The sequence below is a fragment of the Mastomys coucha genome, unplaced genomic scaffold, assembly GCF_008632895.1.
Source record: "Mastomys coucha isolate ucsf_1 unplaced genomic scaffold, UCSF_Mcou_1 pScaffold11, whole genome shotgun sequence".
Lineage (NCBI taxonomy): Eukaryota > Metazoa > Chordata > Mammalia > Rodentia > Muridae > Mastomys > Mastomys coucha.
Window position 1 is genome coordinate 10,486,500 of NW_022196893.1, and position 15,151 is coordinate 10,501,650.

A 15,151-nucleotide genomic window follows, 5' to 3' on the forward strand; every position below is an offset into this window, starting at 1 on the left:
TGTCACACCCACTCTATAGCAAATGCCCCAGCAACCTCTGGGGGCAAGTGTCACACCCACTCTATAGTCAAAGCTGCTGAGGTGCTGAGCATAACAGAGGGACCAGATATGGGGACCTTGGACCCATAATCCCAGCTACCACTCCAGCTTGGTTGCTGGCTAAACCAGCCTCATTTGCCAGCACCCACATGCAGCAGATTAAGGGATGAACAGATGCGAGGCAGGCGTTGATCAGCCACAGCTATTCCAGGCTGGTGCCCCCTCACCGCCTCCTGAAGCACTCCCCCAACCCCCGTCGCCCCTTCCAGTCCCATGCACAGGGCTGTCATCTCTCTGGCAGCCACCCCAACAGGGCCAAGGAGCTGTCTCTCCCCCCAACCCCCAGTACAGGAGGACTAATTCCTGCTGCTCACATCTGCTCAGATGGCTGTGGTGACATTTGTCCAGGCCTGTGCCCTGTGCATACGCGCGCACACACACAAGCACACTCACCGCTCCCCAGGCACTGGGCTTTGTTGCATCACTGTCCAGTGGATCTGATAACTCGGCAGGCAGGCAGGAGTAGGGCAGAACGGAGCCCCTGTTCCAAGAAAGTTCAGTACACCACAGACTAGGTTTAGTTTTTGGTCATTTTAATTGTAAAAACCAAGACGTTTATATAAATAAGACCGCTGTGTAAAATATGATTCACCCTTCTACTAAAACCCTTCTTCCCACACTCAAAAAGAATCTAGAAAAGCCAGCAAGGTAAGAAGTACAAATCGCATGCGGTCCCTGATGAAGTCCCTGGCAGGCCAGGTTTCCCTGCTAACGGGGCCTCACGGTGAGATCACTCCTGGCCCAGGTGTCTCACCGGGAGCTCAGCAACACTTTTGAGAAGTCGCTCTACACCACAGCCCTAGCTATCAGCCATGCAGCTGTTCTGGTGGAGGTGGTATGAAAGGTTTGTGTGGCCCAGGCTGGGAGAAGGGGACAGGAAGACTGTGTGATCCTCGTGCCAAAGCCAGGGCTGTGAACTGCTGGTCCAGTAAGATGTGGTGGTCTGTTCAGCCCCCGGGTCAGGCTGGGGAAGGGGAGGGGAACTCCTTCGCCAGTGACAAGGAGAGACTTGCCCTGTGTCTCATGAGAGGAGCCTCGTCTTTGGCTGACTCCACATGGCCACTAACAACAAGGGCAGTAGATACTTCCCAGCAGTCCTTGGGGCAGAAGGGCTTTGGGACTGCTGGGATGGAAGGTGGGACCACTCCATTGAAAGGAGAAGAATCCCATGCCTCACGCCCCCCACCTGCCACATCCCACGCTCATGTACACAGAGATGCCTGTCCACAGCTCAGAGCTCAGAGGGAGACAACGGTGAGCCTGGGAGTGGAGAGGTCACCAAGTTGACACTCTGGGTGCAGCTCAGGAAACTGGTATACAAGGACAAAAGAAAAGACTCGACTCTCCTCAAGAGAGCCAGGCTCTGCTGAGGGGAGCCTGGGAAGCCCCCCCAGCCCAGAGGACAGGTGGGAGAGCTGCAGGGGTGGGGGTCAGGAGCACTTCCACACACACACCGCCAGGGTTCCCCCAAAGTACAGGTACAGGAGGTTCTTCACCTCGTGGGTAATCTCAAACCCAAACCCCTCGCCGATCACCACATGCCAGGAGGAGCCGAACTTCTTGTCCATTGTCTCCTTGATCATCTTTGCAGCACTCTGGAAGGGAGAGGGTGCCGATCAGGGGCAGTGACAGGCATATGCCAGATCCTCCACCAGGAAGGAGAAACGTGCCACTGAGCTCCAGGCAGAAACAGGCTGCTGCCCCAGCCTGACATCAGTCTGCCTACAAGATCACCACAGACATTTCTACACTTCTGCAGGGGACAGCAGATACTTGTCAGTCAGGTAAAGGCTGGAAGAGATGATGGCTTGAGGAAGGCTGGGCTGAGGGCTGGCTGTGTCACTCTGGATTCCAGACTAGCACCAACACCCTCAAATGTGAACCAGAGAAAAGGGGCCCAAGGTTGTTGTGGAGATCAGAGGAAATAAGAGAGTGGGGTGGTCAGTGTGAGGCACAACATGGGCCCTGCAGGATGCCTTGAGAATAGCTTGTTTCCAGCAGTTGTGGCAGGCCTCAGAAAGACCCCAGTCCACAATGGAATGCACTTCCCATGCAGGCTCTCTCCAAAAGCTTCCTTCAGCATGAAGGGGTTGGAGACACTGAGCATTCATTGTGTTCCCACACCTCAACAGCTCAGGAAAGAGGCACCATCACCCTGAGCCTACAGACTAGGGCTCTAGGTTCAGAGCTGAGAAATGCTTTGTCTTGAGAACACAGCCAAGGAGACCTGCAGATGGGATGTGGCCACACCACCTCCCTCTTTCTCACCAAGGCCTCATGAATGGCACTGCTGCGCTGACCTGTGGCCACAGTCCCAGGACCTAGAGTAATACCTGTTGTGGAGCTGGGACTCCGCCCTTTCTGAATGGATGGATGAATTCATGGATAATGCCTGGCAGGCCTCTGCTCGTGGCTGGGATGGAGTCCAAGGAGAAACCCTAGCCAAAAGCCCACTTGGAGAGTCTGGGGCAGAGGTGATATGGAGACCCTGCTGGCTTCCCTCCCTCAGGGGCTGGGGCTGGCCCTTGGAGCCCTGGTTAGAACCGCCCTTTTCTCTTACTGGCCTTCCAGAATAGGGACACCTCCAAACAAGGCTCTAGCTTTGGCACAGAAGGACTGTGGACCTGGCTACAAGAAGCCACCCTATCACACACAGGGTCACCAGAGGCATGAGGGGGCTGCCTGCACTGATGCCAATACCTCGTTGTTGTTGGAGAATTTCTCACAGGCTGTGACACAAAGCTCCATGGTCTCCACTCGCATCTCCTCTGGCATGTCCGAGTGCTAGAGACAGGGCAGGGTGACAAACAGAGAGAGGCTTAGCCGTGACCTGGCCTTCCTGGCCAGCCTCTCGTTTTCAGTTTAGGGCATGGACACTAGGTGGCTTTCCTGGCCCAGCCTTGGGCAAGTGACTTATTCCTGGCTGGGACCTACAGCTGGGGCAGAACAGACATGATGGCAATGCGCTACAGGCTCTGGAGCCTGTGCCTCTCTGCCAGGGACATGTGTGGGAGGGAGCCCCACCAGAGGAAGTAGGCTCTCTTTCAGAGCCAGGAGTAACCTAGCCACTCCTGGGGCCTTGCTCTCTTCCGCTCCTTGGCTCTTCTTTCTCAGGCAGTTTGCCAGGTTCCTCTTCCTTCCATATGGAGGCCTGGCCTGTCTTCATCCTCCCCCGTTCCTGCCAAGCCTTTCCTCCACACAGCTGGACCTTGCAGGGGTGTGTGGGGTCACTCCCTTCTTGGGCTCTGGTCTCCCATGTCTCTCTGCCCATTTGAACCTTGCTCAGTTGTCTAAAATGTCTGGCCAATTTCTTTAGCTTTCTCCCCCTGGCATCCAGATCCCATCCTTAGTAAGCACCTTGGCCAGGGCCAGCCTTACACCTCAACTACAGGGCGTGGCTACTGCACCTCTGCCACTGGGCAATGGCGGTCTTAGCACTTTCCTCCAAATCCACTCTCCTAAGAACAGCAAGCAATTTTCTAACAACATGACACGCTACATCAGTACCCTCACTGCTCCTTGGACCTCAGGACAGAAGAAACTACATTCCTCACCATGTTCCTCAAGTGGCTGCCAGCCAGGCCTGCACAGACTGACTCCACCATCGCTCTGACCCTCATATCTGCCACTCCTCAGGGGCTCAAGTCAGCATGATGACAAATTTGTTGCACTCAGCCTCCTATGCTGGCTGCTTCTTTGAGGGACAGAAGTTTCCTCAGGTCCTTGCAAGGCCTGCCACCTAACTTGATAGGGATCGCTCATCTGACTTCTTCCAGGCACTGGTCTCTCTACCAGCTCAGTTTTTCTTTACAGCACTTACTGCCTGCCATCATGCAGGCCAGACCATCATCCGCCTTGTTGGTCACCATCTCCACAGCGCCTAGACCATGCTCAGCATACAGCAGGTAGCCTGAACATAACTGGTGATTGAATGAATGGATGAAAGAATGAATCACTGTGACTGTTAATGTTTGGGGTGGAGCCAGCAGAGTTCTGTTTTCCTCACTGCGAGTTCCACCCACCTGCAGGCAGTGGGGCCTGGGGACCACTTCCCTCCCTCCTCAGGCTTACCCTGACCAGGGGGAAGGTCTGCAGCCGTTTATAGTCAGCCTCCTCTTTCTTCCCTTCAGTCTCTCCCATGATCTTCCCAGCGTGCCCTCAAGAGGAGAGGAGGGCAATCAGGAGGTGCTGGGCCCAATAGTTACAGCGCCCGACAGGCTCGGGAAGCAGGCCTTGCCAACTTGGCGGGAGCAGAAAATGTCTTTCCCCAAGGGGTGCTGCAGAAAACAGGAAAAGCAGGAGGGAAGAGTTGGCTTCAAAACCACACATCACAAATTAGAAATGTCTCAGTGACAATCTGACACCTCCCGTCTCAACGCCTCTGCCTCCTTTCCCAAATGGCCAGCATGTCTGCAGACGGAGGGTGAGTCAACCCGAGATGCTGCAAGAACACACTGTCATTGTCAAGACAGATACTAACTGTGGGCCAGACCCAGGATGGAGCTGAGAGCTACCAATTAGCCAGGACAGTTTCTGAGGGCCAATGACAGCCTGTCTGCTGTGAAGGACGCCAACTACACAGGTCATCACTGACAACTGGGACCTGGCACAAAGTAAGGGGTCCTTTCTGCAGGACCCTGCTCTGCAGAATAGGAACAGTGCTGGGTGGTGGCCTTCTTGGCACACCAGGTGCCTTGACGGTCTCCTCTCTCCTGATCTATTAGGTCCTGTCTAGTCTAGCTGTCCAGGAGCTAGAAGGCCCAAGTGCTGGTACCAGTTCAGCCAATGACCAGCAGCACAGCCTGGGGCCACACCCATGACAGGGAACCCAAGGAGACAGGGCATTTGTGCAGCAGGCACCTGGGTGTCAGTCAGTCAGTCAGTGGCTGGTCTCTTCCTTTGGCTTCCAGGGGACTCAATGACAGTTCTAGACCTCCCCTTACCCTCGACCCAAGACAGGGTTTCTAGACTCTTTCTAGACTCAAGCCCTCCCTCCCCACTGGGCATCTGATGGCAGATAGATGGGCTGCAGCTTCAATGAGCCCCAGTCCTGCAGAAGCCAGGGTGCTTCTTCATCATCCTAGAATGAAATCAAAGGGCCTCCTCTCTTAGAGGTACTGACGTGCATGCGTGCAAACCACTGTGATGACGAACTGTTCTCAGCAGTTCACAGAGGACAAATGAGGCTACACAGCACAGCAGCATGTCTGAAATCTAGATCTCAATTAGATCTCACTGCAAGGCCACTGAACTCCAGGATGCCCAGCATGGTAACTGAGAGGTAGAGACACAAATTTGAAGACAATGGTTGTTTAGTCTGGCTTGGAACTTTTGGACTCAAATAATCCTCCTACTTCAGTCTGCAAATATCTGGGAATACAGACACAGGCCTGGCCAAGAGCAGGTGACATGGACTAACTGTCACGTGCCAGCCCAGTCCCAACACTCTGTCTTGGTGCAGCGCCCCATGCTGCAGAGCCTAGGAGTGGAGGCAGGAGAGCCGCTGCATCTAACTGAGATCACTCAGCTCAGGAGGAGCTACTGGCTACAGCATTGCCCAGGGTCAGCTCCCTCAATTCATGCGCACATGGGACTTAAGTGCTCCACCTCCTTCCCAGCGCCTGTGGTCCTTAGGTGACCTCGATTTGGTTGAGCACTGCCACTTCTGGGTACTCTCTCCAGCCTGCACTATACTTTTGTTTGTTTTTGTTTTTGTTTTTTGAGACAGGGTTTCTCTGTGTAGCCCTGGCTGTCCTGGAACTCACTCTGTAGACCAGGCTGGCCTCAAACTCAGAAATCTGCCTGCCTCTGCCTCCCAAGTGCTGAGATAAAAGGCGTGTGCCACCACTGCCCAGCTTTGCACTATACTCTTAATTCACACCTCCCTGATGCTGCCACTGCTGTTTGTGCCCCCCCCCCCATTGGTATATACCCTTGAGTAAGGATCAAAGCTTGGCATGGACTCCACCATTCCACAAGACACTGGTGTTTTCTGACTTCCCAGGGGACAGATGGCTCCCCTTATCTTCCAACTCTGGGCATTTGTACAAGTTGGGTTTTAGCAGGTTTTGTTTGTCTCTACATATGAGCTGGCTGTTTACCAAGCACAATCTCACTGCAATTTTTGGTCAAGTTTCTTGTTCCACAAAGTCCAGTGGGCCACTTGTCTCTGCTCACCAGCATTAAAGCCTGTCTGCCATCTTGCACTCCCAGCTTTAGTAACGCCACTTCACTGGCTCCAGAGCCACCCTCCTACGGCAGGGGGTGCCAGGGCTCTCCACTTTGTTTACCTCTGAAAATCCCAAGTGGGAACGACTTAAAGTGTGGAAGCAGCTGCTCAGCATCCTCCACTTATGTGTTTCAACTCAAGCTGATTCATCCTCAGAGCTAAGAAAGGCTGCCAGGCAAGGGAAGGGGTGGGATGACACAGAACCCATGGTATATACCACCTTAAAGATCATCATGCCTATAGCCTCTGGGAATCCATGGAGGCTCATGGGACTTCAGGGGCCCACTCTTCAGGAAAGTCCCCAGCATAGTTCTAGGGAGCAACAGCACAGAGTGGAGAATGCCAAGTCAGAACATTTATGTCTAGGGACTGCGTGTATAGCAAAGGCCTGGAGTTTGACCCCTAATGCTGCAAAATAGATATATAAGTCATGAACCAATGGAACATTGAGGTGTAGATGAGAATGGTTCTATAAGAGAACGGAGTTCTGCCTACTTCTTTGGCTTTGGGGGTGCAGCCAGGCCCGGGTTTCTTCCTGGAGATAGCTTTCTCCTTCTCGGCAGGCTGACACAAGCCTCTGTAAATGGTGTGAATGAAGCACCCACTGTTCTGTAGTTCTGGCTTCTCTGCCCTCTAGGGCTATCCTTCCTCCAGCCAGGACTCAGCCAACATTATTCAACCAAATATGTTATGGACCATGACTCACAAACACACATAGCCTTTCCTAATCACTGCACGGACTCCTGGCAATCCAAATGGGTAAGGCTTGTGGAGGAAGAGGATGTTAGAGACGACGTGCTTCCACACAGAAAGGGAAGACAGACTCTCATGACCCTGTATCATTCTGGTGCGGCTCCAGTTCTTCAGCCACGATTAGCACACCCTGCTACACGATGCTTCCCAAAATAGCACAACTGGAGTTTTAATAACCTTATCAATCTCCCGTGTGAATGAGCACATGCCTGAGAGAGGCTGCATCAGACCCGACCACACTTTAATAATGTAAGTGTGCTATTGTCAGGGTACCAAAAGTTCAACCTCATGCCACCTGGCCCATGGTGGCACTGGCTCTCCCTGCAGGATTCCATTAGCGTTCCACATAACCTCACCCAAGACGTACACACAGGGCTGCCCCATAGCCATGTCAAAGCCAGTGCACCATCTGGAAGGCCCCTGTTCTTTGTGACACTGACCGGAAATCACCATTTGTTACTGTTTCTGAGTATTTGAGGAGAATCTGTAAAAGGACATGGTCTCTGGAAAGTAAAGCCAGAAGCACCTGCCAACTGTGTGTGCTCATGTGCACACGTGCTAACACTTAATGCTCGGAACAGTCTTGGCCTTTAGGCTTATAAGCCTCTGCATAACCAAGACACTACAGGACCCTTTTAGAGTGTGTCTGGTAGTTTTGGAAACTGTTTCCAAAGGCAGGTTGACAGGTGGGTCTGAATTCACATCTGTTCTGATTCTGACAGGTGGGAACTGAGCAGGCTCTACCTCACAGAAGGATCAGCAGCTGTTGCTGGGGTGACAGGAAGGGAACCTTTGCCATCTTTCTTCCCAGGAGCCAATCACACACTTAAGCATTTGGCCTGGCACACTGTTCCCCATTCCCACTGAGGGTCAGCCTCTGCTTTAGCACTGGAGAAAAGTCAGGAGGCCGCCAGTGAAGCCTGGTTGGACCAGTGGAGGCAGTGGCATGGCTACATTCTACCTCACCTTCACATTTGCTGCTTCATTTCAACAATACAAGAGATTCCCAGTGAACCGGCTTCCGACTGCCAGGCCTCTGGCCCAAGAGTGCACAGCCAACATTTGTGGGTCAGGATCTGAATCCAGATCCAGCCTCCTGACTTCACCTTCAGTGAAATAACTCCAATATTGGCATCTTCAGGTCAGCCACCTATTGTGCCTGCCTCCCACCCTACTGACAGGGGGTGGGTTCTATGACCACCACAGTCAGCAGAGTAATGAACAAGTAGTTAGGTTTCATATGACTAAGTAGCTGGCATTGGTTCAAACCCCTAGAGTCTGACCTAGAGTAGTTTATTTTAGGCATATTTAACAAGAGCACAATATGGTGAAATTTTTCTTGGTGGTAATTAACTCAGTCCCCCACACACAATAAAGCTTAAGGCATGACTCCATCAACCCTTTGTAAGGTACACATGACATTTCCCATAAAGACGGTTCCGTAGATTGATAAACTCATGATTAGGGTCTAGGGGAAGACCGAGTGCAACCTCAGCTATACAGATAGGACAACACTCCTCAGGCTATTAGCCATGTCTGCTTCCAGCCTTCTGGGCAGAATACCATTCCTTCCTTTGAAGATGTAACCTTGTGTTTAATATTCCAGGTCCCCTGTGTTTATCTGTAACCACAAGGATCTCTATGGTGTCCACATCTCCCTCTTGTTTGTTTGTTTGTTTTGTTTTTTGAGACAGGGTTTCTCTGTGTAGTCCTGGCTGTCCTGGAACTCATTCTGTAGACCAGGCTGGCCTTGAACTCAGAAATCCACCTGCCTCTGCCTCCCAAGTGCTGGGATCAAAGGCGTGCGCCACCACTGCCTGGCTCACATCTCCCTCTTTTAATATTTCAAGGAGAAGACTGTGGCTGTAAGAGAGGCCAAGGTTTAATGCCTTGCCTGCAGAGCTAGTCTATTATAGGCAAGCATAAAAGGATTCTTTTTTCTTTTTTTTCCGAGACAGGATTTCTCTGTATAGCCCTTGCTGTCCTGGAACTTACTCTGTAGACCAGGCTGGCCTCAAACTCAGAAATCTGCCTGCCTCTGGCTCCCAAGTGCTGGGATTAAAGTCGTGCACCACCATTGCTGCATAAGAGAATTAATTATAAGACTAGCTAACTGGGGACTGGAGAGATGGCTCAGTGATTAAGAGCACCCACCAACTACTCTTCTGAAGGTCCTGAGTTCAAATCCCAGCAAACATGTGGTGACTCACAACCATCTGTAATGAGATCTGATGCCCTCTTCTGGGATGTCTGAAGATAGCTACAGTCTTCATATTTACATTTATATATAATAAATAAATAAATCTTTTAAAATAATAAATAAATAAATAAAAAGACTAGCTAACAGAGGACCAAGGAAAGGGGAAAGCCATCTCAACCATGCTGGCCATTCAAAGATCACTTGAGAGATGTTGTTTATGTCTTTATGCAGAACATTAATTTAACCATTGATAGTATGAGAAAGATCTGACACATTAAAGCAACACATGCTTTACATAAATCTTGGTAACCAAGATTATGCTTGAACAACAGATAATTTACAGTAGCTCTTTGTAAAACTGTGGCTTCTCCAGGCCTCCCACATGCTCACACTGGGGACATGCATTGGGCACCTTGGTCATCACATCACTGCCTTTTCTGACACGTCTGTCCTCTGCCTCTACAAATCAATGAGAACAAAGCTGACAAGGGGAGGAAAAAGGTCCAGGGACACCAACTATCAAGTCCAGTGAGGAAAAGAGTTACCCAGGTCAGGCCAGAGTGAGGCACAAAGCCAGGGCTGCCAGACTGCCATTCTCCAATTGGACTGTAAGAACATCAGATTTCTGTCATCTAGCTAGCTGAGTGTGATGGCACATGCCTGCAAGCTCAGCACCCAGAGGCCAGCCTGGCCTATATAGTAGGTTTCAGACTAAACAAGGCAACAGACACGACCTTATCTTCCCTCAACCCTTTCCTGCTTGGTTTTTCTAAGACAGGCTTTCTCTGAGTAGCCCTGACTCCTCTGGTACTTGCTGTGTAGACCAGGCTGCCCTCAAACTCACAGAGATCCACCTGCCTCTGTCTCCAGAGTGCTGGAACTAAAGGTGAGCGCCACCAACACCTGGCATGAGACCTTGTCTTAAAAGCCTTTTAAAGTAAAAAGAAGGAAGGAGGGAATGAGGACAGGCATGCAAAGGCAAACAGGCAAAGGTAACCAGGCATAGGCAGGTAAGGATAGACAGGCAGGCAGGCATAGGCAGGTAAGGATAGACAGGCAGGCAGGCATAGGCAGGTAAGGATAGACAGGCATAGGCAGGCATAGGCAGGCAGACAGGCATAGGCAGACATAGGCAGACATAGACAGGCATAGACAGGCACAGGCAGGCAGACAGGCATAGGCAGGCAGGCAGACAGGCATAGGCAGGCAGGCAGACAGGCATAGGCAGGCAGGCAGACAGGCATAGGCAGGCAGGCAGACAGGCATAGGCAGGCAGGCAGACAGGCATAGGCAGGCATAGGCAGGCATAGAGAGGCAGGCAGACAGGCATAGGCAGGCAGACAGGCATAGGCAGGCAGACAGGCATAGGCAGGTAAGTAGGCAGGCAGGCAGATGTAGGGAGGCTGGCCAGCCATCACGTGCTGTAAACCAGAGAGAGGTTGACAGTAAGGAGTGGGTAACATCAGTTCTTAAAAAAAATTTACCTTTCTACATATACGAAAGCTGTCTTGTTTGCTTTTAAAAGGTCTTTACTTTTTCACACTGAGGCCCAAGGAAAGCTTCATTATACTTTGATCATGGAGAGGGAAGAGGAGAAGGGAAGGAAGGGGAGGAGAGGTGGAATTAGAAGATACATCTGTTGACTCGTTGAGCTAGGCCACTCAACATTTTCTTTGTTCAACACCTCGTGCTAAACAACAGTGACTCACACCATACACCCCCATGGACATGCCCAAATCTGGATGTGTTCCCAAATATTTCATAGGAGACAAGTGTAATAAAAAGTCATAACCATGGCTGCCATGGACTCTGCACGAGAGCAGTTGCTGACGGCATGGGTTACGCAGGCTCCCGCCCCACTTCTGTACTCAGCAGAACAGATTTGAACAAAACAAAATTAAAGGTGACGTTATCCCAGGATCAAACTGCACACATCACTGATTTATTTCCTAGGAAACTTCTGACAGCTGCTAATCAGCAGTCACATCTTATAAGTGATCACAATCTCATCATGTGTCCGAGTCCAGACAATACCCAGCAGCTCAGGGAAGCAGTCTCTCATTTACTGCCCCAGAATGAGTATTCTAGTGGCAGGCACGTGGCAGGAGTCCAAAAGATATCCAAAATGTAATTAAAGTCTATCTCAGCTGCCTCCTGGGAGGGGAGAGGGCCATTCCTAGCCACCCAGCAATACTAACTGAACACTGCAGCTGGGATGGCTCAGCTTGGTCTGCCACACAACCATGAGGATTCGAGCGTGGATACCCAGCATCCACACAAACAGCTGGGTGGGGAGCTGGGAAGATGGCTCCCCAGGTAAAAGTGCCTGCTGCGTAAGTCAAACACCTGAGTTCAACCCCCAGAACCCCTGTGAAAGGAGAGACCCAGCTCCTCAGTGTGCTCATGTGCACACTGAGGAGCATGTGCATGCTCGAATCCCCGCTTTCTCTCATACATAAGTGTACACACCCAGAGGTGATTGGGTGTTGTGCTATGTGCCTGTAATCCTAGAGCTGGGGATGAAGGGACAGGAGGATCCTGGGGCTTGGTGGCCAGCCAGTAGAGTCAATTAATGAGTGACAGATTTGAAGAGAGACCCTGTCTAACAAAACCACAAGGTGGTGAGTAATTGAGAAAAAAACCAGTCAACCATCTTTGACCTCCATATGCATGTACAAACACATGCACAGGCATTCCTACACATGGAACATGTAAACACACACACAATTTTAAAAAAAACATATATTTACTTAACACTGATCTTCCACCAGAGCCCAGGAGAGAGATTCTACACAGATGCTCTCAAAAAATCATCACCCCCAAAACACTGTCAGACAGGCACTCTTTATTCTCCCTGTGTTACTACAGAGGAGCGCATGGCCTGAGCAGAGCAAAGTGACTTTCCATCCAGCCGAGAAGTGGAGGCCCAGAGCCCCACACCAGGTGTACATGACTTCAAGACCACGCTATTGACAACTCCACTATAACTAAGCAAGAGGCAGCATAGATGAAAGCTGACCCAGGAGTTTATGGTCTGTGGCAGAGTGGCATGAAGGGAATCCTGTCATGTGGGCATGAGAGGAGACTCCAGACAGAGGAGAAAGTTCAAGGCTTCCCAGGACTGGGAGACAGAACACAATTGAGAAGAGAGAAAAAAAGCAGGGGTTGGGATGTGGAAGTGCAGAGAGCCCTAAAGCCCAGGCATAAAAGCAAGGACTTTGGTTTTACTCTCACATAACACAGGGCAGCCTTGAACTCACTGAACAACGGAGGTTGACCTTGAACTACGGATACGACTAAGCACTTGGGTTGCTAGCATGCACCATCTCACCAGGCTTGTTGGAGTGTTCAGGGTGGCTGGTAGCACAGAGGTTGGGGAGCTGGATTGACAGGGACGGCAGCTAGGAAGCTACAGTGACAGCCCAGATAACAGGCCTAAGAGATCAGAATGGTCTCAGGAATGGGAAGGGTGTGATGCCCTAGGGAGACAGAATTGAGGTAACTTGATAACTTTCTCAGTGGGATGAGCCTACCAGAGCATGGAAGAAACCAGGTAGAACAGATGGGCAGGCAGAAGCAGGCCAGCTTGATGCTAGCAGCTGGCAAAATGCACATGGAGACGTTTAGTCAGGAGTAAAAGATGGCAGAGTCATGGATGGCTCTGAATCTAACACTCACATCCCCATACCAATCTCTCCCAGTTTCCTCACTCCCCCACCCCAAGAATCCCTAGCCACAAAGTACAAGGGAAAAAACAGAGCCAGAGAGCAGGCCTGAGGTTCATCTGCGGACAGTGGATACTAAGTGGGCCTCACAGTAAAGCACTGGGCTCCTCCTAGGAGGGAAAGTGTGAGGTAGTAACAGGCAAAAAGAAGAAATTAGGGGGTGGAGGAAATGGGTCAGTTTATAAAGTGCTACACAAGCATGAAGACCTGAGTTTTCTTTCCAGCACCAGAGGAAAAGGCTGGGTGTGGTGGCCACGCCTGTGAGGCCAGCATTGGAGAGGCAGCTGGAAGGATCCATCCTTGGAGCTCACTGGCCATGAAGCCCGATGGTGAGCTCCTGGCATCAATGAAGGAGACCCTGTCTCAAACAATAAGGTGGAGGAGAGTGATTGAGTAAGACACCAAATGTTGACTTCCGGCCTCCACGTGAAACTGCACACACAGAAACACACATACACACAGAAAAAAGCAAGTTAGCAAGTACTGAATCTACACTGGACTGGGCCCTTTGTACTTCAATTGCCAAAGGAGAGGAGCTTCAGACTATGGGTTTTATAGATGCACTGACTGGTGCCCAGAGAGATCTCAGGTAATTCTTACAAATGGGAATCCAACTTAGGTTTGCCAAGTTCTTTGCATTACATAAAAGGTTAGGAGAACACATCCAAAGAGGCGCTGACAGTTGAGTCCAAGAACATCATCCTAGGACGTCAGATTCCAAAAGGCCTTTGCGACCATTCAACCCAATTTCGACTTTGTAGATGGGAAGACTGGGTCGTCCCCGCTACGTTCCCCCCCCCCCCACGCCCCCAGTCGGGCAATAATCAGCCTAGAATCCCAGAGTGTCGCCAAATCTCCAAACCAAGTGGTCTGGGACGAGGCGATTTAGACCACCAAGTCAGCAGCGAGGTGGTGCGGGGACAAAGTGCTGCGGGAGTCAGAATAGGGAGGATGCGAGGACATGGGGCGAAACAGGACCCAAGATGAGTGAGGAGGAGCGGCCTGTAAAGTGGTGGTGGTGCGCAATGTCACTGCCGAGCTCCGCGGTTCCCTACGTGGGACAAGGGGAGGTCCTGGGCCGGGAACCGCGCTCTGGGGACCTAGGTGGGGCCTCGAGTCGGGCCAGGCCTTGTCCGCCCCGTGCGTCCTCCCGCCCTCCCTCAGGGCCAGCCCTCCCCGCCGCGCTGCCCTCCGCACTCCGCGGTCTCACCTGCTCCCGCGGGGGCCGGAGCCGAGGCCGCTGCCAGCGCACCCCCGCCAGGGTTGTCAAGGAGCGAGCAAGAGTGTCTTAGCAACCATCCCGGAAGTCCCGTCCCGTCACCGGACGTTGACAGCAATTTCACGTTTTATTGGTGTAGAGAAGTGCCAATTAATTCCGAAGGGGCCTAGGAGGCCGGAGCTTACGCGAGGGGCGTGGCTTAAAGGCCGAGGAGGTGGGGCTTCGCTCTTAGCCGTCTTAAGCCTGCCGGAGCAGCTGCGGACAGGCAGAAGTAGTCTATGTAGAGGAACAAACTTCGTAAAGCTGTATTGCCCTGGGAGTTTTCGAAATCGAAAATGACAAATGCAGTTTGTTGATGTCGTGACGCTGATCTGCTATTTTACAAGGACGGCAAGAGCCTGATAACAACCAGAATTTATGTAGTGTTTTAGTGCTTTACAGGGACTGTGATTGATTCTCACCACAGTGCTTACTGATAATAGCAACCGTGATTCCGTCTGAACCAATGTATAGAACTAGAGAAACAGAAGGAAAGAATCAAGGGATAACCTCAGAGAAGGAACCCAGATCGTTCTCTAGTGCAAACCCTCCGGAGTCGCCTTGCCCTAGGGGCTGGGAGACACCTGGACCATCAGATGCAGCTGCCTTGAAACCTGCTTCTGATTCTTGGAAAGAAATGACCAAAGAATGTTAGAGCAGCTTGCTGAGGGGGAAGGTGAAGAGGAAGAATAGATCAGAAGGTCAGTGGAATACCCCATAATCTAAACATTTACTCTAGGTTTAACATGTACTCATTAATGAAGCCCCACTACCTGGTGATTCCGGGGAAGGCACAGTCCAGCAGGTAGAGAGCCATGAGAAGAAATGGAAAGAGAATCACTTATTCCACATGCTTCTATAGCAGAGACTGTCAGGAGGGTACTGGC

At 51.3% G+C, this 15,151-nt stretch overlaps 1 protein-coding gene across 1 annotated transcript; it reads right to left on the reverse strand.

Annotated features, from left to right (window-relative positions):
* Positions 1-611: 611 nt before the first annotated feature.
* Dnal4 (dynein axonemal light chain 4) lies at positions 612-14,342 on the reverse strand. Its single transcript, XM_031349560.1, has 4 exons — positions 14,217-14,342; positions 4,171-4,376; positions 2,800-2,883; positions 612-1,694 (listed from the first exon to the last, which is right to left on the reverse strand). The coding sequence occupies exons 2-4, from the start codon at positions 4,237-4,239 to the stop codon at positions 1,530-1,532; spliced, it is 318 nt and encodes a 105-aa protein (XP_031205420.1). The 5' UTR covers positions 4,240-4,376; positions 14,217-14,342; the 3' UTR covers positions 612-1,529.
* Positions 14,343-15,151: the final 809 nt, after the last annotated feature.

Coding starts and splice junctions, on each gene's coding strand:
- Dnal4 (XM_031349560.1), bottom strand. CDS start 4,239: ATGGGAGAGACTGAAGGGAAGAAAGAGGAGGCTGACTATAAACGGCTG. Junction 2,884..4,170: donor AGACCTTCCCCCTGGTCAGG/GTAAGCCTGAGG, acceptor CCCTGTCTCTAG/CACTCGGACATGCCAGAGGA. Junction 1,695..2,799: donor AATTCTCCAACAACAACGAG/GTATTGGCATCA, acceptor TCTCCCTTCCAG/AGTGCTGCAAAGATGATCAA.